We start from the raw sequence: 25,243 nt of genomic DNA, 5'->3' as shown, positions 1-25,243 counted from the left end.
AAGGGGGAGACAGAGAAAGAGAGAAAACAAAGCCATTAATCAGCGTTGGAATTGAAAGCGTTACGAATGCGCATGCGGGCGGGCGGATGAATGGATGGGGCATCATAGCCGGAGCCCAAAACACAGCCAGAACCAGAACAAGAACAAGAAACAGAAACAGAACGACACATGACTGACATGCCATGCCATGCCAAAATCCCACAAATAAAAGCTGGAATTATGAGCTTTGCTCCGGCACCGAAGCAGCAGGCACTGAGCCAGCGAAAACTCCAATCCCAATTTATTTATGCGACCGCCAAACAAAACATTGTTGCCGCCGCAACAACAACAACAACAACAACAATAGGAACAACAACACGCATGTAAAACATTTGGCGTTGGCATGCCATTTCCCAGTTCCCAGTTGCCAGTTAGCAGTTCCCATCGCCCATCTACCAGCTCCCAGTTCCACAGCCGTCCACTCGACGAATGCCATAAAACAGCATTAAAGCTATTAACAGGCGGCAAGCGCAGGCAGAGTTATTTCATACCCTTCCAACGGCAATTGCCATGGGGTATATACACTGGATAATCTAGAATACGTATTGAAATAGATTGCATATCGATAACAGTCTAGTGGTTATCGATTAACCGAAAGAGAATTTTGTATAGCTGTCGATAACATTATATTGACTTCTGCATATACCCTTTGATTGACTGATCGCTATAGAGATGCCTGCATAATACAAGGCAGAGAAGCTGCCTAAGCCTTTAACGTACCACAGAGCATCTGCGAGTCGTTTCATTTCATGAGTCAGCTTCCTCTTCTCTTCTTCCATAGCAAGCGTTCAACTTTCTGCAGGGCATCTGCTAGTCGCTATTGCCCTTGTCACGCTTTCGCCGCACCACAATTCATTTCATGCTTCTGCTTCTTCTTCTCGTGCGTGTGTGACTGATAGCAAAGCCGAAACTGAGATCCGCTCTATCTTCGTTTTTGGCCGCGCGCCCACCCGCTGTTAATCCTTCTGCCCGCTGGCCCACCCACTTTTACGAGCCAGTAGCCATAAATCAATCAAGAGAGCACTGAGCGCAGATCGCCTTTATGAGCCACTCGCAGCCGTCCAGTGCCCGGCTAATCCTTGAGGCAGCCGGCACAGTGCCTGCCTCAAGGCCAAGCTGCAAATGCCGTCGAGCCAATTGAAATGCGTTGCAATTCCGGCTGGCAACATACAAATCTTTTTTATGCAACTGAACGTTGCACGTTCGCCACAAATTTCTTGTTATTGTTTGAGCTGTTGTTGTTCTTATGCTGCCCTCACCTAGGTCATGATTACTCAGTTATGCAATTGAAGCTGACTTCGGTTGACAAACGAGTCAACAGGTCAGGCAGGTCTGGTCTCTGCCTGCTCAGATCTCTTCCTCTTGCCGATCATAGTCTTGCTAGTTGTTTAGCTATACGCAGACTATTTGCTATGACTGTAAGTTCTTCACTCCTTCTAGAGCATTTAGTATTCGTCGTGATAGATTTGTTGTTGTTCCCCCACCCCTTTTTTTTTTGAGGCATTTCGATTTCAGTGCACAGCAATAACGAACTACAAACAACAACAATCGGGAATTGAGGGTGAGGGCGGCATGTCTGTCGGACATCGGGCAACTGGCAATCATTTTTATCCCACGCTGATTGATATATCAAATTGATAGCCGTGTGCCATGGCCAAAAATGTTGTTTAGTTGCTTTTGTTATTGCTCTGCTATGTTGGCGATGACCACCTACACCTGCACCTACACCTACACCTACACCTATAGGCTGCTGCTGCTGCTGCTGCTCACTCTGCGCCTGACTGCTTCTGCGTCTGTTCCTGTTCCTGCCGGTCCCAGCTCCTGCCTCTGCCTCTGCAGCTGCACCTGAACCTGCACCTGCCCCTACTCCAGTGACCATTCCGTGCAACACTCTCAACGTATTGTGTGTCTGACTGCGTGTGCGCGCTTATTTGTTTCATCTACTCGCTTCGACTCGCTTCTTGTTGGCTTTATTTTGGCACTATTTTATAGCCTTTTTTTCTGTTTTGCCTTTTTCAGTTTTAGACGATTGCATTTCACATGCAAATTTTAACGAGTTGTTTGCGGTCGTCTATGGTCGCCTGCCACAACAACAACAAAAACAACGTCAACTATTGGCGTTTATTTGCAGGCAACATTTTGATTTGGCTGATTGAGTTTGGCCATGTCGAAGATTAATAATAAAAAGGAGGCCAAAACTAAAAACTAGCTAAATGCTATAACGCGCCAGAAATGGCCAACAACAAATGATAAAATGGAATTTTTTCCAATTTAAATAATAAAAAAACAATATATATATATATATATATACATGTAGAGAGAGCAGAAGAAGAGAAAATGCAGCTAGTATGGCCATGCAATTTCCAATCCATAATTGAGTTGCCTGCACAAAATTGATTTTTGCTAAGCGCCTCGCAAACACCAATTGCCAATTGACCAAACAGGCATACAGTTATATATATATATAATAATATATCTTTATATATATACATACATATTTATGTATATGTGCTTAGCCTAGGCTTTGGCATGGAAAGTGATTGTTGCTTGGTTTCAACTTTAAGTGTTTCAGATATGAATCGAGCTCAAGAACCAGCTCAGTTTGATAATGAGCTATAAAGCATGGACAATGCATGGCTTAAGCATAGCTGTGCTATTTATAGACTCGTCATGTAATTAAACTGGTTCCGTGGTTCAAGAAAATATTTGAAATATTTAACACTAAAGTCTAAATAACAGAAACCTTTTTAAATTATTTGTTTCTTTAAGTTCTATTTTATATAGATTTTATATTAATATTTATATATATATTAATTATATATATTATATTATATATATATATATATATATATTAGTTTTAATTTATATAATATAAATTATGTATTTTATATTTCCTATGCAACTTTTACTCGCACTCTCTTATTTATTTTATTTTTTATTTATTTCATTTTATTTTCATTATTTTTATTTAAGTTCATTTTTTTATCTAGCTTGTTTTTATAACATTTAGCATCGTTTTTCCTAGCCTAAATGATATTTACCTCGGCTAATTTTCCCTGACAATTTAGCAGTTATGTAAGTGCCTTTGCCTATGATGGTTTCTACAATTATTCTCAATTATATACTAAAAGTAGTTCAAGAAAGCTATAGAAGAAGCTCGAATATTGGCTAGAATATGAAATTGTTATTCAGAGAGCTTTCACACACACACATATATATATATATATATATATATATAGCAGCAAAGCCAAATTAGTTTTGCTCTTTTAGCTTTTTGCTGGAATTACGTAAATGGTATTTTCGATATATCAATTATCGATTTATTTGAATCGATTAGCTTCTTTTTTCTTTGCTATTTTTTTAGCCAAGACTCACCTCAGCTGGACTCATGCACAGGTAGTCATTTTTTATTCAGACTTGGCCTGATTGCCAAACACCGCCCGCCCCACCGACTGACTGGGCGTGACTCCCTCGCTCTGTGTGAATGTGTCTGTGTGAGTGTGTGGGGGCGTTTAGGCAAAGCAATTTAGCCAAGGCTATTTCTATGATTTGAAGTTGTTTTATTAAACTTTTTCATCCAGCAATAGCAGCAGCAGCTGCTGCTGAATCAGTAAAAGGCCACAGCTTATATATATAGCTATATATCCACCTAGCAGCTACGGGGTTCTTGTGGATACGTGCTGGCAGTTGGCCAATTCAATTATGGTCAGCTAGAACCAATTGAGATCTAAGCGAGAGGTAAACAAAGCTTTGAAGTGGAAGCAAGTGCAACAGGTTGGAGCTGAACGAGATAAGGTGACAAATCATTAGTTCCCCTTCTCTCCCTCTATCCCCTCCCTCCTCCCTCCTTCCACTCCTCTCCTTCTCCCTCAACTCTTGTCAACTCATTAGCACATTTTGTGCATGTTGCACATCATTAGATGACGACTACGTTCAAAAATCTAACTGCAAGGCATCATCGCCATTGTCGAGTGGCATGTGGCATGCGGCAAGCGGCATGTGGGCGATGCTTTGTTGCCGCACACGTGCCACACGCTGCATACGTTGAATACACCCTGAGCTCAGCTTGCCATAGTCAAAAATTCATTGATGTCAATGGCAAGCGTCGCTCATGGCTCCTCCACTCAGTCGACACACTCATTGGCATTCACTCATACAGTCGTGCACTCATTCACTCATTCATTCGACATTCGATGTTCGACATTCGACTGTTCGCTTTCGCCTTGAGCCCTAACGCATCATGCATATGAAAATTGGCCAATTTGGTGGGGCAATTGAAATGGCAGCCGAAATGCAGGCCAAAACAGGGATCGGGCCACGCTGCCAGACGCCCAATTCATTTGTGGCATGCCGCTTGCCGGTAGCGCCCCAGAGCACCAGGGCACCACAGCTGCCAGCTTCCGGCTTCCTGCGCCCTGCTCCCATTCAGGCATCCTTCAACGTAATGACTTTAATTAACATGCATTGGTTGTTGTTGCTGCTGCTGCACTTGTTGGTGTTGCACTCTAGCTGCAAGTGGCTCGCTCAAGTGGAAGTTTTGGCAAACGCGAAGCAGCTTGCGAGCAATTGCAACATGAAATGTAGGCCACAAATGGAGAGCAACAACAGCTGCAACAGCAACAGCAACAGCAACAGCAAAACAATTAATTAATAAAACCCAAATTTCTATATAACACGAACTGAATGAGTCAAGTGAATAGATCGATGAATGAATGCATTCATTTAATCAGTCGCCCCGCTCTAAGGGTGTTATCGTAATAGAAGCAATTGTTTTTCACAAATAAATTTACAATTATTATTTAACAAAAGTTGAAGTGAAATTCAATTTGAATTTTAATTGGAAATAAAATAATGTTGAGAATTCATTTAAGCAAGTTAAATATTTTATATAAATTTTGATAAAATATTACATTTTTCTTTGTTTAAATTAAATGTGAAATAAATTATGGAAATTGATATTCTCAATTTTTCGTGCATATTTATTTAACAATTACATTTTCGATCTGCTACCTGGCCTGTGTCGTCTCTCGGGGTATATAGGCTTTGTGAAATCTTATGTGACACCCAAAAGGAGGCGTGGCAGACGCCATAAAGTATATAAAGTATATATTCTTGATCAGAATAATGAGGTAGGCCGCAACGTGCAGAGATTTGATTTGTCCGGGTATTTCCTCGTCGGGCACTCCCCACTGGAGCACTCTCCCTTTTTTTCTTTCACTCCTGTCAATTTGGCAATATAATTTTTCCCAATTATACTTTCGCCCAATTATATTCATAAATATCAGAATTGAATATAAATAATTTGTTTTCACTGCATCTCTATGCTCGGCAGATTTCCTCAATTATCTCTTTATATTATCTTAATCTTAGATTCGATTCGTCTTATTTTTCTAATTTAAGCTCTCATCGTATTTTTCATTTACGCAGAGCTCAGCGAGCACATGATATCATTTTGCCACACTATGGCTTCTGCGTATAAAAATCTTCCAGTTTAGCTGCTAACAAATACACACACACACACACACATACACACCTACTCCTGTCACAGACTCTGGGACGACAGAAAAAATGTGAACAAGAAAAAGCGAGCAAAAAAAGGAAAAAAACCAAGGCAATGGCAAATCTAACCAAATGCCAACACAAATTTTGTTTGCACTTTGTATTAGGTTGACAAAAATCAACACCCAGACAGACGGACGGACGGACGGATGGGCGGACGGACAGCTGGCGATGGCGATGGAGATGAACGAACAACGTTCTTGGAGCTTTGCCTCAATCAGAAGTCAGCCAAGCAGCAGGGCGCTGCGAGCTGAGGGCATAGTAGCTGCAGTTACTGGAGATAGATTTATGTTGCCAAGCCGCCCACACATTACAGCCACACACATATGTACCGTGTGCGTGTGTGTGTGGACTGGGCTTAGCTGTTTGTCTTTTGCAAATGTTGGCAATATTTTGTGGTAAAAGGTGAATTTATTAGCACTCCCCACGCAGTCAGTTCTTTCAGTCTTTCTTTCAAATTATGGATGCCATATGTCTGTCTCGTTGCTTCAGCCCCCTCCCCAACGCTCAGCTTTACCCCCGCCTACCCCCTGCCCAAAGCGATGCACACGCACACGAAACGCAACTCTTTTCGTTGGCCAACAAATCAGGTTTTCGTTTAATGCATTTGCTGTTGACTGCATCTTCTTGCTCTCCCTCTCGCTCCCCCTCACTCTCTCTCTCTCTCTATCTCACACTCTCTCTTGTGAACTGCCTGTCCCAATTCTTATCGTAGGCGCTGCAATTTAAAACACATTTTTGGGGATTAAAATCTTGACAAATCATAAACAAAACGGCGTCGGCGAGGCAGCTGCGCGGTCTGCACGCAATTACGAATACATTTGTATCTGTGTATCTGTGTATCTATATATCTGTATGAATGTATCTGTGTCGCTGTGTATCTTCAGCCGACAGACTGATTTACTTGAGCCTAACAAAAGAGAGATGTCCAACAACAACAACAACAACAACTAAAAGGCAGTCAACGAGCTCCAAAAAGCTACAATGACAATAAAATACCACACGCACACACACACACACACACAGCTGAGATGCATATCGCAAAGAGCGTGTGCGAGAGCGAGAGAGGTAGAGCATGGACAAACGTTACGTGAAAAATGCTTGCAGCTTCTCCACTTTTGTCCAGCGACAATTTATGAAATATAAAATGAAAATCTTTAGCTAAACAGCAAGAGACACAGAGAGAGAGAGAGAGCGAGAGTGGGAGACTGGGAGAGTGGGAAAATGGGCATGCCTAATGCTAGCGGCAGCCGCATAAAAGCCACATGATACGCATCTTTTGGATTGTTGCTCTTGAATTTTTGTAAGCCGCTTTTTGGTTGACTCTGCTGCGACATAAAACACAATAAAACTGATATAAAAAAACACACACACAGACACACACTGGGCAGCTAAGCCAAGAGAGCGGGAGAGGTCTAGGGGAATGAGTAGATGAGATTGGGGAGCAGCGGGCATATCGAAGCTGACAACGCTTTCAACGCATGTCAATGTCGACATTTTCAAATTCCAATAAGTTTTATTTTGTTGTTGTTGTAATGTTCTTTGATAAAACGGTAAAATCAACAAAGTGCACACACACTCAGAGACATGATAATCGCCTATATATATATATATATATATATATATGTGGGTCGCTCTATTTAAATTATTTTCTTTAACTTACCAGCAGGTCGAAAAGCTCAATTTCCAAAATGTTCGGTTCAAAGTGTTTGGCCTCGTCTGCTTATAAATATGGAAATGCTGTAATCATAAGGAGAGAAAGAAACAGAAAGAGAGTGAGTACATTGGAAAAAATAAAAACAATTTAATTAGCATGCGTATACTTTTGGCATACACTATGAAAGGGAATAATAATAAGCAGCAGCAGCAGCAGCAACAGCAGCAGCAGCATGAAAATGAAAAACTCATCAAAGTGAAATTTGCATGTGGAATGCAAATGTTTTATCAAGCGTAAGAAATTGAGTTATATAAATATGACATACTGACTACAGTGCCTGACAAATACACACGCACACGTTTACATTTTAAAGTCACATTTATTGGCCTCGCAAAGTCCACAGCTAATTGAATGTTTGTCGAACAGATTCATCTCAATTAGTTGTCAATATCTGAATGAATCAAATTGCCATTTCGTTTGTTTCACATTTGTTCTATCAGCTAGATCCATGGCTATTGCTGCATTTGACATTAACATTGCAGCATGTGCCAATTGCAGCTGACTTGAATTCTCATTACAATAGAATTAACTCCTTGAGCAGACGAACAGCAAACGAACTAAAAAAAGACAACGACCAAAAACAAAAAACGAATGATTTATTAAAGAGAGAGAGAGAGAGTCCATGGAGCTTATTCAACTGACAATGCCTAGTCTGATGTAGACCTCCATATGTGTTCATTGTAATAGTAGTGCCACTGAGCACTCCATGTTGGGCAATACAAATTATTTATTTATTATTTATTTAAATTTATCGTACAATGAAACAAATGTATTTTATTAATTTAGATCATAATAATTATAATTTTAATAATAATTTTATAATTTTAATAATTAATCATTTTTCAATTTTAATTTTGCATTGAATTTTGAGTCTAGAAATTAAACTTTTGACTTTTCTATTGAACACTAAAATAAAACAAAAGTTTGGGATTCCAATAAATTATTTATTATTTACACTGCTTTTGGATACATTGTTTTTTAATTTACTATTATTATTTTTTTTTGTTCAACAAATTGGAAAAAATACCTTTTTATTTAGTTTATGTTTTGTGTAGTCGAGCACTACTATTTTTATGAACACAGCCAGCAAATGGTTATGAAAGCCTAAGCAATTGCCATTATTTGGAACTAGTTCGCCAACTGCTCAACATCAGCTCAGAGCTGAGCTAATAAATAAATGCTTAGGCCAAAAATAAATCCGCACTGTGAGAGGGCTGAGTGGAGGTCATAAAAAATGTCAGAGCAGACCGCAGAATGCGCGCTTCGATCTAGGTGGAAACTCTTTAAGCAGCTTTAGGAAAACAGACAGAAAATGAAAAGTTGGCACACAAAAGGCAACGGTACCTTTTTAAAGGTGTGCGAGAGCGGGGAAGAGAGTGGCAGGCAAGGGTAGAGCTGAGAGTGGCAAAGAGTGGGTAACGAGGCAAGGGCAAAGTTAGCTCCACACAAAGTCCGAGTTCAGGTCTCATGAGTTTGGGACATTTTATTTCGTTCTCTCTCAAAAATGTTTTAATTAAGCGAAGGCAAGCAACTGAGCAGAGCAGAACAGAACACAAATGGCACATATTTAAGCCAAAGACAGAGAATGTAGAAAGCACATAGAATAATACACAGTGAGACTGGCGAAAAAGTGAAAGCGTTTTATGAAAGCAACGAAACCAAATGCCAGCAGCATGCACTGCGTGGTTCGCACCACAGTTCGCACAGAGGTGACATGCGGTGGGCGGACTGAGGTGGGCGACAGGCGAAAGGCAATGGCAGTGGCAATAGCAATAAAATGAAATAGAATTTTAAACCACAGGCAAACGTGCGTTATTCATTTTTGAATTTATAACACAATTGGGAGAATGTCGTGCCGTGTACGAAATGCCAAAGGAGCCGAAAGGACGAGCTGAGCGGGGCAAAAAAAAAAAGTTAAAGGTGAACTAGATGGCAGCCAGAGCCGCAGCCAGGAGCCAGCAAAAAGAAAAAAAATGAAGAAATGAAAAGAAAGGAGTGAAAATGCGCAGCAAAGTAAAATGCGTGGCTCCTTTGCCGTGTGTGACACATAAAAATAGAAATAAATAAGATGTGTGTGCCTCTGTGTGTGTGGGTGTGTGTCTTGGTGTGCTCTTTGGTATGGGTTACCTTTGCTTGTTGTGCTCAAGCAGCCGACGTGTGCGAGCGTAGCGAAAGCTTGGCAGTTAAAGCAAATCGTGTTGTAGCAAATGCGACTAACATTCTTTCTGCTTCCCCAGCTGCTCAGGTAGACTCCTTGCCTTTACCTTTTTCTGCCTTTTCCCGCATTTCGCGCTGCTTGCAAATGACGCGAGCTCACAGCAAATTGACAAAAATGTCTAAAGAAAGCAAAGGCAGCGCAATGACTGTGGCCCGCAATGATAATCAAACACAATAATGATATTGTCAAGATGATTATGAAGCTACGTATATATATATATATATATATATATATATGTATATTGGCATAAAATATGTGTAGAGAGACGCTAGGCAAATGTTAAAGCCAAGTTTTAAAGCAAAGCAAGAGCAAGGCACTCAGGCACTTAGGCATAGCAAATGAACTAGTTCCAAGGCTCATCTGAATGAAATATGACCTGATTGGCTACTCTTGACCAAGCCATAAAAGAACTAGTTCACCTACAGCATGACTCATGGCCGGACCCGTAACCTGATACCGCATCAAATGGCCAGGTTTGTCGCTCTAATCAATTTACAATTGTTGTCCAATGATCTGTGATGCAATAATCGTCCGGGCAGCCAAATTTCTGAAGTCCCACAAATAACCAACAGCATGTGTGTGTATGTGTGTGTGTGTGTGAAGGAGGGAAGACCCACAGGCAACCCTTTTTTCTCCGTTGCAAACGACCGTTGGCACGGGGCTACCTCATGAGTCACGTGCAAGGCAGGCATTGCCATTGTCCTGGGCCTGTTTACATGCAGATAGCTTCGACTGCTCCACCCACCTTGCACCGCCCAACCCAAATGGGCGCTCGACAAAAATTAAGCATACATAACATGGCGTTTTCATATGCCTGTCGTGGCTATAGAATCGGGTCTGGGGGCACTCGCTGTATGCCTTCCAGTACAATCAACCAAGACGCTGACGACCTTGTTGCAAAAGTTATTGACTGCACACACACACACGCACATATGAGTGTGCAAATATGTGTGAAATTTATTTGCCACAATCCGGGAACAACCCTTTCGGCCAAGAAGGGTTGCTCAACTGCTCAACTTCGATTACAGCCCCCAATTTTTGTTGTTTAAAATCAGTTGATTGCACAAATGCTCATTGAACTAATTTTATTTCGTTGCACACCCACACACACACCAACACACATCCACACACACACAGACACACATGGTAGCAAGGCAACTTGAGCCACGTTTACATTTCATGGGATTCCATTTCCATATGCAAAAGGCCAAAGCCAATTGGCCGAAGCCCCAAGCCTTACCTGAGCTGAGCTGAGCTGAACTAACCTGCCCAGTCGACCGTTCGCTCGGCTAGCTAACTTATTAGCCCAGCGAATGTCCGACAATGTGGGCAAACAGCAAAAAACAGCAACAAATTGTGCTGTGTCCTTTAAACAAAGGCAGCAGCAACAACAGCAGAGGCGCTGATCAAATTACCAGACAAGCCGGTTGAACTTTGATTCACTTGAGTTAAGAGCATGGAGTCGTCCTTTTTCCACTTAACTCACTTTTCCATTTTTCCAGTAATTTTCATCCTAGCCACTTTAATTAATTACGGCTGCAAAAATGTGAAAGCTGACAACAAGGCGGTTGCGGGAATGCGCTTTGCCAGCGAAATGCCTGAAATTTCAGCACAAGCCCCCGCAAACCCCAAACCCGGAAGCCCCCGACTCGTCGCAGCACAACGCAAACATAATTTCCACAAATTGCGTCAAATTTGAAACAACACGAATCCATTTTTATGAAAATTGAGCAGTTGAGCTTCAATTACTTGGCCTGCCTGGCTCTGCCTAGCCGTGCCTTGAGTAAGTCGGCCATGCTTAACTTCTAATAATAACTTTAAACCAAACCAAATCAAATCAAATTAAAAGCAAACTGAAGATAATTAAATGAAAGAGCTAGAATATATATAAAGGAGGGAGGGAGATGGAGGGGAGAGAGAGATACAAAGAGTGACATATAGAGGGATATAGGTAGGGATATAAATTTAGAGAGAGAGAGAGAGCATCGAATGTGAAACACCAAAAAGTATCAAGAATTTTGAATTTCTCTGGCTGACTCATATTTATTCCCTTTACGATTTTTCGATACTTTTCTGATGTGATATTGAAATTTATGTCCATAAAATAAGCCGATTAGTCCATTTTGTATAGCCCCTTTACCTGGGCATGCCTTGGCTCCTCTTTGACTTTTGACAATTCAAATTCCACTTACTCATGCCCGAAACGGAAGGATATTGCAGTAGCAGCTTAACAAGTTGACAAAATATGAAAATATGAAGTGCTTCAAGGATTGGCAAAGGCATTGTCACAAGTGTCATGAATAAAGATATAATCTTAGAAGGCAAAGCATAAGATTCGCAATACTCATTAAACAGACCTCGTATCCGTATCTCTTTGACTTTAGTGCTCATATACATTAGGCCAGGCAATTACTTAAGTTAACTACTTTCGCTTAAGTTGCACTCAGATTAAAAACTAATATCAGTTGTTTTCTCTTATGACTAAATATATATATATATATATATATATATATATATATATATATATATATATATATATATATATATATATATATATATATATGTGTCTATAGCAGCGATGGAGCTTTAAGGACCCTTGATTTAGTCACTTGATTTATTATGCAACGAAAAATCAAATAGTTTTTATTTTGACATTTTACGAAATGCTACTCAAAGCAAAGAGCAACAAAGTTTTTGTTTCTTGGCCACTTAATCTGCGAAGCACTAAAAGCTTTTAGGGCGTTCGTTCATTTCGGAGATCAAAAGCATGAGCCATGGCTCAGGGCCTAGGCATCCAAGCCCATTGTCCGCTGCAGTTTCTTTGGCATTTTGGCAATTAAATCATTTTGGTCATAAATCGAATTTCACTTCACACACACACTGAGCTACATAGACACACGCATCTTCAGTGTTAATCCAATTAACTGGCATCAAACACATTCCTTTCTCTCTACCTACAACATAAAAAACACAGCAGCAGCAGCAATAACAGCAAACACAGCAATAACAGCAACAACAACAACAAACAGCTAAAAACTAAAAACAGTTTCAAAGAAACTCAAACTTTGGAGTTTTATAGTTTGTTTTGAGGCTGTTACAAATTTCATACGAAACTTGGCTCAAAACTTTTCAACGGCATTTCATTGGAATAGCTCCAAAACAACAACAACAACCACCACCTCTTCATAGGGCGAGCAGAAGGAGTTAAAAGTTGGCGCTTGCCGCTTGTAGGTGGAGCAGACAGATTTGCAAAGGTGGCTCAGCGGCTGTTCGAAAATGTTTTCATTGATTTTTACGAGCATCAAACGCAATCAAATAAATTCTTGTTGTTGTTGATTTTGATTTTTTATATATTTTTTTCTTTATTATTATGAGGTGCTTGGCGCCGGCTGCCGAATTGTTGGACGCCCTCAGCATTGTTTTTCCCCCCAATTTGCGTGTTTTGCAATCACAACAACAACAACAGCAACGGCAATCGGTCTCACTATTATTTTAGTCCGGAACGCGTTAGTTTTACGAGTTTGTGAGCCCCACTACGGGACGCCTTTAACGATGCTGCTGGCAGCGATGTCGCTGCTGCTGCCGTTGCGTGCTCCTTGCCTCTGCCTTTACGCGTGTGCGTGTCCTGTTACGTGTCGTAAACGCATCATAAACAGCCGACACACACACAGACACAGACACGGTCTCATAAACAAACACATGCTGCATTATCAACAGAATTTTAAAACACAGATTTTTCACTTGACAGCAGCAACGCGCGCGCCATTCGCATTATTTCTGACCATATTTTTGGGTCGATTTTACATTTTCATAGCGACATTTAATGTAGATTTGAATGGCCCTTTATATGCGCTAGCTTTCAGCTTCATATTACTTGATGACATTTGAAATTGACTTTACTTTTCTATAAATGCAATGGGCAGACTCACGACTACTATGACATTTTTGTATATTTAAATATTTCAAATGGAATTTCGTTCAACTGAGTTCGAAATTATTCGGTATTGAATGGGCTAGAACATTGACAACGGTTAAAAAAATTTGAAAATTATATTTTTAAATAATTTAATTTTTTTATAATAGAAATAATAATCATGAAAAGTAAAATGTTTTTTTCTACTAAAAGTAAGACTAATAATTGTTTTACTTTTCTTTTAGAATAATATCAATCAATAATATCAAAATTTAAATTAGCAAAAAGCATTTTATTTTATTCAATTTTTTTTATTGATTTTTTTTCATTTAGAATTCTCTTTTACTAGAAAAGTCTTCGAGAAAAACGTTTTAATTCTCAATAAAAACATTTTTTTTTTTTGTTCAAAAAGTCTTCCAAGCTAATCATAGACTCTTCTGCTCTTTAAAGATCTTGGCAATTACATTTCTCTTGCTTTATATAAAACTCAGACTTCATTTAGTTCATTCATTCTTGATCTCGCATTGATCATTGATATCGATAAGAATTGATTGAGTTTTCAATCCTGTGCCGATCTTTAGTTAAGTTAGCTTAGCTCGAGCTATTTTATATAAATATCTGTTTCTATTTTAGCTGCTGCTGTTGCAGCTGGCGTTGCTGCATGACAGTGGAAACGTGTTATTTTATCAGTCATGGCTGCTGCTGCCTGTCGCTCTGTCAGTCTGTCAGTCTGTCTGTCTGTCTGTGGCAAAGGTTTGATTAGCCATAAAAACGCGCATTTGGTGTCGACGCAGTAAGTACTTGTTTTCCTGATTGTTGGTTGCCTGGCGTTTTATGTCAATACCGCAACTGGCTGGAGTTGCCCCGTGCCGCGGCTGCTGCCTCGCAACATTTTGTGGCACATTTTTTACGAGCTTTCGTATTTGAAAGTCATAAAATGCATTTTAACAGCTTCCCAACGCGCAGCCTCTGACAGCGCTCAGCGAATCCAGCTGCATGTTTTTGATGATTCGTGAAGATTCTCGGTTGCTGCTGTTGTTGCATGGACTGTTATTGTTATTGTTGTGTTGTTGTGTTGTGTTTTTATATTTCGTTTGGGCGCATCAAGTTATTATTATGATTAGATGAACCTTAACCCTTGACTGCACACTGGAATTTCGCTGCCCAAAACAAAAAACAAAACATCTTCATTCGGCCAAAAAGGCTGCAGCCCAATAAAATGTAATTAATTCGGCAAAAAACTTTTTACCAACCAATAAAGCAAGCACCGTGAAGAGCCAGCAGCAGTAGTAGCAACTGTAGCAACAGTAGCAGCAGCAGCAGCAGCAGCTGAAACAGCAATAGCTGAGGCATTTGCATGTCAAGGATGAGCCAAAAGCCACCAAAAATGCCACAGAAACTACTTCACGAGCTTAAACAGGAGCTGCCAGTACAATGAGAGAGCGAGAGAGAGGGTGAGGGTGAGGCAGAGGGAGAGGGAAATGGAGAGAGAAAGAGACAGAGAGAGGGACAGGGAGAGACAGCTGGAAGCTAGCAAGGCAGGGGCAGGGAAAGGGGGTGAGCGGCAGGGAACAGGAACCGGAGCTGAACCAGCAGCTGCTAGACATGAACTTATAAAAGCTAGCAAAACTCTTGAACCGAACTCAACAGAGACGGATGCAACGGAACGGGGCGAGGACGAGTGAGGCAGCGGGGGGGAGGGGTTAGCTATGACTTCTCTGGCAGCGCTGCATTAAAAAGTTAATAAAATTGGAGCATGCCACAAGTCGTGCCGCAATTTGCGGCAGCTGCAGCTGCAGCACAAGGATATGGATATGGATATGGATATGAATATAAGTACACATGGCACATGCGTCTGTGTGGCAAGTTAAAGCTTTTGGCATGCTGCAGAGAAAAGCTAAAAGCAAAAGCAAAAAAAAAAAAACATCAACTTGCTGCAAGGTGGCATAAGCTGTTCCTTTGACTTGCAACTTGCCACTTGCCAGCGCACAGCCCGCACACAAATGGCAAACAATTAAAACGCTCAACATTGAGCAAGCTGCGGATTTATCGACACACACACACACACTCATGAAGTACAAGCAACTAATTGCAACAGCAACTGCTGCCAAGTGGCGCCACACTTGTGGCTAAGGGTCCCTTATCCGCCAGTCAACTGCAACTCAAGTAATGCGGCCAATTGTAAATATCGAATGTGCCACAAAATTGGCAGCGCAACACACACAGCCACACAGAGCCACACACAGCCACACACGCACACAAACACAAACACACGGATGTAATTGCATCGAGACTAATTAAGAACGCATTAAAAACGATTCGCAGTTTGAGACAGAAAGTGTGAGCAATTTGTTAAGTCGCGCATCAGGTTGCGTAAAAGTGCTCGGAAAGCAAATAATGTGTGTTTGCAGAACTTGAGGCTTCACTGTAGCTAGTCGCTTGCAGCTCGCTTACGCAACTCACTTGTGGCAAATGAAAATTAACTTAGCATTTGCTGCTGTTGGCCTCTGCGACGGATGCGTCAAACTAGAAGTTCAAATGTATCCTCAGAAAACTTTTAAATACTTTAGCCACACCCACACATACCCTGTAACGAACTAGAGGAGGCTATACTATTTCTGTTTTCATGTACATATATATATATATATATATATATATATATATATATATATATATATATATATATATATATATATATATATATATATAAAGTTCTCATCTTGATGAGAAGCCAAGTTGCGCTTTGATTTTGAGAACTCAAGATTCTCCTTTCGATTAGGTTTACTCGCCTCTTATTGCAGAGCAGCTGAATATATTTTCTTACACTTTTAAGCACTAAAATATATAGCTTAAGTGGTGTATATATGTATATATATATGGTGGTATATATGTATGTCTTCTTGTATAGCAAGCCTGCCTAAAGTTGATTTTCCTGTGAATATCGTATTGAAAAGACTCTCGCATAAGTCATAGATCAAGAAGACTCTTGCATACTTCGTATAAGAAAGACACTTATCGTATATATTGTCAATATGGTGTCACATATATCGTATGTAAAAGAAAGACTCACAAATATTGTCAATATCGTATCAGAAAAACTCTCATCTCTATTGTATCAGAAATACTCTCATTATATCGTATCAGAAAGACTATATATCGTAGACTCTCACATATCAGAGCAACTATCACATATATCATATATATCGTAAAGACTTTTCCAAATAATGTCTATTTAATATATCGTATATATATCACAACAGAGACAGATTGAAACTTAAATATCGCAAATGTCATGACAGAAAGTCTTTCACATATATCGTATATATTACCACAGAAAGACACTGGCCTATATCGTATATATCGCAGCAGAAAAACTCTCACAGTAACACAAATTTCTATCTAAATTATCGTATCTTACGTATTGTATATCTATATCGTATATATCATAACAGATAGACTCAAATATCGTATAAATAACCACAGAAAGTCTCCCACATTCACGTCTATCGTAACAGAAAGACTCTCATATATATCGTATAACTATCTGTCTATCTATCTGTCTGTCTATATACTCTCACTGCACCATCTACAAATCAGCGTATCAAGTTTCTTCAGCTTTATTTATAGAGCAAACAGATGTAGCAAGACGATCTCTATATTGACTCGGACTGTTTGATGTTCCACTGAGCTGTAGACTTTAAGACAAAGTCAAAAGACTTCGCGTGGCCATAAATACGCATAGATCCATATACGAAATTTTGTCTGATCGATAATTGGTTGATAACATTTGAGCGTTGATCGTGTTAAGAGTTTTTTAATGTAGGCAAACTGCTTGACTCTCGCTCGCTCTCTCTCGCCCTCTCTCGTCCTCTCTCGCTCTCTCTGGCAGTCGTCGCCTGTCATTTCCGTCTCTGAGCTACGCACGTGATTGGAAATTTGAATAAAAGGCTTTTACGTGTTCACGATATGTGCGTATGTGTGCATAAACGATATATCAATAAAGCATTAAAATAATAAAAATAAGCAAATGACAGCGACAAACGTGCCGTGTCCAGGCGCTGCGGATGCCCCGCCCAATCGTTGCTGCAACACCTTCAGCTTTAACTACATTTCGTTTTTAATATGCCGCAGACGTTGAGGGCAAACTTTTTTGCGCCCGCACCTTTTGTCAGCCAGCAGCACGTTGTCCGCCCGACCCTGCCAGCTGCCATCGGCCACCTGCCCCCGCCGCCGCTTCGCCTTCAGAATTATTCACTCTAATTCAATTTGAAGTGCAAGCATTTTGCGTACTGTGGCCGTAAGCCAAGTGAAAACTTTTCTTACAAATCGTTGCGAGCGATGGGCGACGGGTGGTTGACCGCCGTCCACTGGGCGTGTCATGAATTTCGGGCTCTCTTCGAGACTGTGGCACGGGCTCTACGTGGCCTTGTCGAGTCTTCATTTGTAATAAGTTTCGAGGCATTTCGCTCGCACTGCATTTCATGTCTGGGGTTGACCGAAAATAAAATGAGCAAGCCATCCCAGCGATGTGCCCCGCCCCCAACACATGCTAGCTAGTAGCACACACAAACACACACCAGCACGCACATTTGCACTGTTTGCCCCACCTGAGCCTCGGCGTCTGGCGTACGTGACATTTGGCGGCGCCACAAAAGCACGTAAGAGAAAATACTCTGTAAATCTGTACGTCATTTCATCTTTTCCGTAGTTTTTTCTGCGTTCTTCGTTCTGGCGGCTCGCTTTTTGCCGCTTGGCGTCTATGGTCCTTTGCTCTAACGGCTTGTCGTCTGCTGTTTCCTCTTCTTTTTTTTGTATTTTTTTTTTTTTCACTTTTTTTCTGGTGTGTTGCAGCCTTGTTTACAACTGCGTCGCCGACGAAGCGCAAAAGTGTTTGTTGCCGCAGGACGATCGAAGGCAAAGCCATTGAACGGCAACTGGAGCTGGCTCCAGTTGTTACTTAGTTGAGAGAGTGAGTGAGGCAGACAGAGACAGAGACAGAGCGAGGGAGCGGACAACAGCGTCTGCAAGCAGTTGCCTGGCCTGAGCTGCTGGAACTGCCATAAATTTTGCTTATCTAAACGGAAAAATACAATTTGTAATTGAAAATATTTGTGCGCACTTTGGCGCACACACACAGACACACACACACACACACACACCAGCTGGCTGCTAAGTTTTTCTTTATTTTCGGCGTTTTTCCTACTTTTGCCTAGTTTTTGACCAAGAGCCGCGCCGCAAGGCTGCTCAACATTTTAATGGGTTTCCGTCGCTTTGTTTAATTGCCATTGCGCCTCTCTATGTGCTTCTCACAAATAAGCCATTTGATTGGCATTCAAACCAGGCAAGAGTCAGGCAGGCAAAGGTTAGAGCATTGCATTTATTTTCCATTAAGAAAACCTATAAATATATAACTTCATATATAACTGAGCTCTCTATATATGTTTCAATTGATTAACTTTCTGCACGCTAGTTGCTTGACTCTTTTGCGCCGCTCTATTCGCTTCTCATGACGCAACAAGCTGATGAAATTTGTATTCTGGAAATTCCTTTGGAACAAACTGAATATAATTATTTTTTATTATGAGAGCTTTTAGCTGTCTACTGTCTACATCGCTGCGAATGCGTGAATTTTATGTGAATTTTGTGGCATGACAAAGATAATTTTGCGAACAATGTGTGCTTGACCATAATGTGTAGCAGTTCGTGGACAGGTATTATGGAAATTGAACGACTGTGAAACTGTCTGGAATATACATATATATAAATAAATACATATATATATATATACACATATGTATATACATGTATATTCATACATATATTCATATTTATATATATATATGTATATTCATATGTGTCCACATATATACGATAATTTGCGGCTTAGCGCTTCGATACGCCGACCAGAGCGGGGCGTATGCAACGTTTGTGCAGCTTGTAGCCCAATTTGGTGACTTGCACCACTGTGTTGGCGTCGACTGTGTTGTCCTGCGTCTGGTAGAGAGCCTCGTGCAGGTTGGGGTCAAATTTCTGATTGATCGGATCTAGAATCTCGAGGCCATGACGCTTGAACACCTGCTGCAGCGAGGCACGTGTCAGATTGAGTCCCTCGTACAGGCTCTTGAGATCGGCGTTTGCATTCAGCTTCTCCTTGGGCACCGCCTGTGTGGCATGGCCCAAGACATCGGCCACCTCGATCAGATCCTTGCAAAAGCCCTGTATGCCAAAGATCTTAGCGTCGTCGATCTGCTTGTGGAGTCGCCGGCGCATATTCTCGCCGTCAGCCAACGCCCGCTTGTACTTGTCGAGCAGCTCGTTGTGCTCCACCTTGACTGAGGCCAGCTCCTGCAGAAGCCAATCGATTTCCGACGTGCCAGGCCCCATCTTCGGCTCCTCAGCTTTCGACAGTTTCTGCTCTTGCAATGCTTCCAGCTGTTCCGATGATTCGTGCTCCTGCTGCTGGTTCTGCTTTGACGTCTGCTTAAGCTGCTGGGCCTGTAGCGGTTGTTGTTGCTGTGGCGGCGATGGCGCCGGCGTTGGCGTTAGCGTTGGTGTCGGCGGCAGCTGCACCTGCTGCTGCTGCTGCTCCTGTTGCTGCTGCTGTTGCGGCTGCATCTGCATCTGCATCTGCTCCTGCATTTTCTTTGTACTGTAAGCACGGCGCAGCGTCGGAACTGTCTGAACTGCTAGGCGCCGCGAGACCAAATTTTGTACCGCTGCCATAGTCTTCAGCTGACCCAAACGTTTGCTTAGCATTTTCAATGTGAATTCGGGGAAGACTTCTTGCAATTGATTGAATCGATTATTGAAAACTTATGAAACTTTGAAATAAGTTGTACAAAATGAAATTTTGATGCATTACATATCCTATCGATAACATTTGTCTTAAGATGACAGATTTCGATAGCTCTGTGACTTCTATATAAACAAAATACTAGAACTAAGTTGATCTGATTTGAACTTGATTGGATATTAGAGACCAGATACCAAAAGCCACGATAGCGGTAGCAATCGAAGCTAGTTTCGATGGGCATTTGTAAAGTCAAACGTTAGCCAACACTTAAGATCACAACCAATTGGATGCTTATGAAATATGCTGCGCTAATGGGCCGTCGATCGGGCCTTGGCCTTTGCCTCGCGTGTGCTGCGGCGAGCCCCGCCTCCAGCCAGGTTTGGCACCACAAATAGAATTGACACGCTCGCAGTCGACGTCGCAGTCAGCGTCACAGTTGCATGCCAGCGTCAGCAACAACAATAACAACAACAAGCTGGGCGCAATGCCCACATCGGGCCGCAGCGAGCCTCGACATCGTCTTATCATAATGATGACGTTTACATTTCAATTAACGAAGAACAACATAATTGCAGCAGTCAAATTATATAATTATACACAAACAACACACCAACACACACGCACACACACACACGCTCACTCGAACTCAAACACACATGTGTTTAAATATAACGAGCTGAGAAGAAGAGGCACGGGGGAGCATTGAGTATTGGGGCCGCTGCCGTCGCATCGACATGGCTCTGGCATTTGATGCATATTGAAGGCGGCTGGCTCTTTGGCATTGGGATCTGCTGTGTGGCAGCTGCAACGTTCCGGCCGCCGACGTCAAATGCTATGCAGGTGTTGCCCCATGTGTCAAAAAATAATCATTTTGGAAATCACTTCACAGCAAAGACCGAGAACGCTGCCAGCGGGGATGGGGCGTTGAGGGTAGAGAGATATGAAAAATGCGTTCGATAAATGCACCCGGAACGGGCAACGGGCAACGTGCCACGCAATGGGGCAACATGAGTGCCGACCAGTAAGAGGGGACGACGTGGCAGCCATAATGCAGCACAGGCCAGCGCCTGCCTGTCAAGTGCTCGAGCAGGCAGCGTGCGAAGCAAAGCAAAGCCAAAGCCCAGGCCAGGCCATAATTTGTATAAAGCGCTGTCTGTCTTATAATTCCATTTCAACATTCAATTCAATGAGCGACTTGAAGCAGTTCCCAGTCAGTCCAGTCGATCGCAATGGGTCGCAGCTGCGTGCAGCTACACTAAGCGAAATAAGCGAGGCGCAATCAAAATACAGTCGAATGACAGCAAAACAGTGTTGGGCAACGCAGCAAATATTTGTTTAGAGTAGTGTAGACCAAAATCGTAATATCTTTAGATGAAAGTAAGAATCAGTCATATATAATTATATATAAATATATATATAAATTATATTGTCAACTCAACTCGGTTGATTCTACAAAGAACTTCGTCCCATCAAAGTAGTCCTTGACTTACATATATGTAAAATAAGCATCGTAACACCACCGAAGTACTAAAGTTGGTTTTTAAACTCGAAATTGTGTATGTATTTTCAAAATTATCATATTTCCATGAGAAGTAATAGACGCGATATGGCATCCAATCCAACTGGTATTACGTGCAATAGCTCTGAATTGAAGGCGTGCCCTCACTGCAATCGCACCTTCAATCCGTCTGTACTGAGCAAGCACGTGGCCATCTGCGGCAGGGGTCTGAAGAAACGGCAGATATTTGACTCCTCGCTTCAGCGTCGCGAAGGCTTCAAATACTTCAATATGGGCACTAACAACAGCTTTAGGCCCCTGAATGCTGAATGTGGAGTGTCTTGCTCTCACAGAATAAAAAAGCTGAGCACATTGAAGACCCCTTCAACTGATGCAACTAAGCAACAGAACGTAGGTGGCGATGTGCCAAATAGCCGAAATGTATCATTGCCACCGAATACTCCGGCTTCAAGTTCAACGTTAATCCGTGAGTCCATGCCGAGCAGCCATCGTGGCAGTATTACGCTGGAACGTTGTCCGCACTGTAATCGCAGCTTCAATCAGAAGGCCATAGACAGTCACATTGCTTACTGCATGGAGAAGACTGTTGTAGCATCCTTTAACTACGACAGCGATGACATACAGTTGGCCAAGAAGCGTACGGAGGCACGCTTGAATTATAAGCCTCCCATGCCTAGGTAAGCAATGACTAATGACTAATGACTAATGACTAATGACTAATGACTTATGACTAATGACTAATGACTAATGACTAATGACTAATGACTAATGACTAATGACTAATGACTAATGACTAATGACTAATGACTAATGACTAATGACTAATGACTAATGACTAATGACTAATGACTAATGACTAATGACTAATGACTAATGACTAATGACTAATGACTAATGACTAATGACTAATGACATGACTAATGACTAATGACTAATGACTAATGACTAATGACTAATGACTAATGACTAATGACTACTAATGACTAATGACTAATGACTAATGACTAATGACTAATGACTAATGACTAATGACTAATGACTAATGACTAATGACTAATGACTAATGACTAATGACTAATAAAGATCTATTCCCTTTCTCGACTCTAGGATCAAGCACAGTTCGGATCGATAAAATATCGTTTGGACAGGACCTTTAGATGTTCGTAAAGTTTGAAAAGATCACAAATTTTAGGCACAAAATATAATTGGAGCAACACAGGCGATGCATTCTGAGACTCCAAATACGAAAAACGAAGCACAGGCAGCTCAACGACAAATCAGCATCTACAACTCACGCAAAAAGTAAGTTTAATGCATATGATGAACATGCGAATACCCTATAGAATAACTAGAGCTCTTTCACGTAGAACACAATCGAAAAGCCCTTGAGAGAATGTTGTTGATATGAGAAGTGGGAAAAGAGAATCTGAACCTTCGCTTTTCGCGCAGTGTACGCTCTGCGGACAATTTAAGCCCAAAAACCAACTGACAAGTTGGCGTCCGACGTTGACGGCGACGTTATGAAAGAGTGAGATTTTTAATTATTGTTTCCATGTAGCGCTCTCCTTTGTTGTGTGTCGCATGTCAGAGTCGCAGTCCGACATTGCAGTAAGCGTTTTTTGTTTCTTTTTCATGTAACACATACACACTCACACACTTGCACACACTCACACCCTCACGCCGTGAGTGTCCAACCACAAACACGAGCAAGAATCGAAACCAAACAACCAAAACTCAAGAACACGAGCTGCTGTCCAACTCAAATTGTTTTCTATCGTGACACATGAGAGCGCTTCATAAGGTGCTGAATAAAAACCTGCCTGTGTGTATAATTTTTCATGACACGGTCCCACAGTATAATAATTTATTAACGTTTTTCTCCCACACACAAACACACACGCACACGCACGCACACACATCAGCCATTTAGTGGTTTCGCTTTCAGCATTTTTATTTAACCCGATTGAAAGCAAATTGAATACAGCAGCAGCAGCAGCACCTGCACAGGAACTGCCTTTAGTAGTATGTGGGGTGTGTAGTTTGGGGGTTGGGATCTGCTTTCCGGAGATATGGTAACTATATATGGCTCATTGGGGCGGCCCAGTCAGGTAGATGGCAAGCAACAGCGCTGCTACTGCTTGTTTGATGAAGCGCATTAAACAAATAACGCCCTGGCAATTTTTCATTAAAAACTCGCAGACAGGCAACATTTGGTTGCAAGTTGAAATGGTTAGAGTTCATCTCTCCCTCTCCGTCTCTCTACATATTGCGTACCAGATTTGCCGTCGCTGTATGGTGCTAATGCAGCTTTGGCGTGTGTGCCGCGTTGCCATTTGATGCACTCCACTCCATTACACATTGGCATTGTTTGCGCAGATAGCAGAAAACGAGCTGCTTCCAGCACCAGCAGCAGCTAAAGGAGGTTAAAGGAAAGCAAGGGGACAGGTGCGAGCTGCCAGGTGGCAGGAGGCAGACTAATGAGCGCCACGAACGAGCTGTGCCCACATAGCTTAAATGTTCTGCTCATAATGCGAAAATCATGTACAACAGCAACAAAAATGGACGTTGCATGCCAGAAACTAACAAATATCAGTTTTGGAACCAGTTGGGAATTATAGCTGCAATTGCTGCCTGGAAACTCAATGAATTATTGAATCAATTGTCGAGTTGCCATTTCGTTTGCCATTTGCAGCTCGTCAATGCCACAATTAAAGCTGCCACTGCCGCTGCAACACCTCATAAATTCTGAACTATCAATAAAAGTGTTTTTCTCTGTTCAAGTATTCATTGCACTTTCCCCAACCAATCTCACTCCTCCCCTTTTACTCTCATTTTCGATTCGGCTGACAGCGAAAGTGAGATATTTGCTGCAGTTGTTAAGCCCTGACAACATGTTAAATGTGCTTGTTAAGCTTGACAGCTGCCTGAGCTCCAGCCAAATAGCCAAATTACCAAAAATATCTGCACAAACTAAAAGAAAAGCAATATAAAATCCATTTTTTGTTCAGCTGTAATTATTTTGAATTTTCAGGAATCTGTTGCGAAATTGAGTTCATTTTATTCCTATGAATTTTGGCAAATAGTATAAAAAACTGTAATTGAAAATGCCAAAAATGCGTTTAAGTCTTTGTTTTGGCCAGTTGTTGTTGCTGCTATTGTGACTGCTGCCGTTTCAATATTTCAATTTTACTGCAAATTATTGCTTTGAGCCAAAAAAAATAATATTTCACATATGTCGTTTTGCATGCGCGCTCGATGGCACGTTAGCGGGCATATTGGTTTGGTAAGCCATCTTTAAGTCTATGAATGAGTTCTGTTCTCAAGTGAAAGGAGTATATTGGTTTTGTGAGCCATCTACTGCCTGTGAATAGGAGTTGAGCTGGGTGTTGTGCAGTCGACCAAGCTCCTACTTAACCTTCAACTCATACTCGTTCACAAAGTGAAAGAAGTATACTGCTTTCCGTCTGTATGTCCATATGTTACTT

General features: G+C 41.4%; 3 protein-coding genes across 4 annotated transcripts in view; 1 reads left to right on the top strand and 2 right to left on the bottom strand.

Annotated features, from left to right (window-relative positions):
* The window catches only part of LOC111600167 (hornerin), a 44,904-nt gene that overhangs the window by 14,677 nt on the left and 4,984 nt on the right, over nucleotides 1–25,243 (bottom strand). The window contains exon 2 of the mRNA XM_023316159.2: nucleotides 7,262–7,338. The gene's annotated coding sequence lies outside the window, so the exon portion shown is untranslated. The remainder of the gene's footprint in view (nucleotides 1–7,261; nucleotides 7,339–25,243) is intronic.
* Nucleotides 19,309–20,353, bottom strand: LOC111600168 (grpE protein homolog, mitochondrial-like). The gene has a single exon (XM_023316160.2). It carries the CDS (start codon nucleotides 20,200–20,202, stop codon nucleotides 19,330–19,332), a length of 873 nt encoding a protein of 290 aa, XP_023171928.1. The 5' UTR covers nucleotides 20,203–20,353; the 3' UTR covers nucleotides 19,309–19,329.
* LOC111600169 (zinc finger C2HC domain-containing protein 1A-like) lies at nucleotides 21,738–23,621 on the top strand. Of its 2 annotated transcripts, none has more exons than XM_023316161.2 (3): nucleotides 21,738–22,435; nucleotides 22,866–23,060; nucleotides 23,126–23,621. In XM_023316161.2, the coding sequence occupies exons 1-2, from the start codon at nucleotides 21,798–21,800 to the stop codon at nucleotides 22,888–22,890; spliced, it is 663 nt and encodes a 220-aa protein (XP_023171929.2). In that variant the 5' UTR covers nucleotides 21,738–21,797; the 3' UTR covers nucleotides 22,891–23,060; nucleotides 23,126–23,621. The 2 variants fall into 2 exon arrangements, with proteins under 2 accessions (XP_023171929.2, XP_023171930.2); XM_023316162.2 differs by having other exon boundaries at nucleotides 23,111–23,621.

This window comes from Drosophila hydei, unplaced genomic scaffold, assembly GCF_003285905.1.
Source record: "Drosophila hydei strain 15085-1641.00,03,60 unplaced genomic scaffold, DhydRS2 tig00000232-arrow-arrow-pilon, whole genome shotgun sequence".
Classification (NCBI taxonomy): Eukaryota; Metazoa; Arthropoda; class Insecta; order Diptera; family Drosophilidae; genus Drosophila; species Drosophila hydei.
The sequence above is the reverse complement of the archived record's forward strand: the minus strand, read 5'-3'. Positions and strand labels throughout refer to the sequence as shown.

Bases quoted from the DNA above. Each gene is read 5' to 3' on its own strand.
- LOC111600168 (XM_023316160.2), bottom strand. From the start codon at position 20,202: ATGCTAAGCAAACGTTTGGGTCAGCTGAAGACTATGGCAGCGGTACAA.
- LOC111600169 (XM_023316161.2), top strand. From the start codon at position 21,798: ATGTATTTTCAAAATTATCATATTTCCATGAGAAGTAATAGACGCGAT. The intron at 22,436-22,865 runs GTAAGCAATGAC...TCTCGACTCTAG, and splicing joins TATAAGCCTCCCATGCCTAG to GATCAAGCACAGTTCGGATC.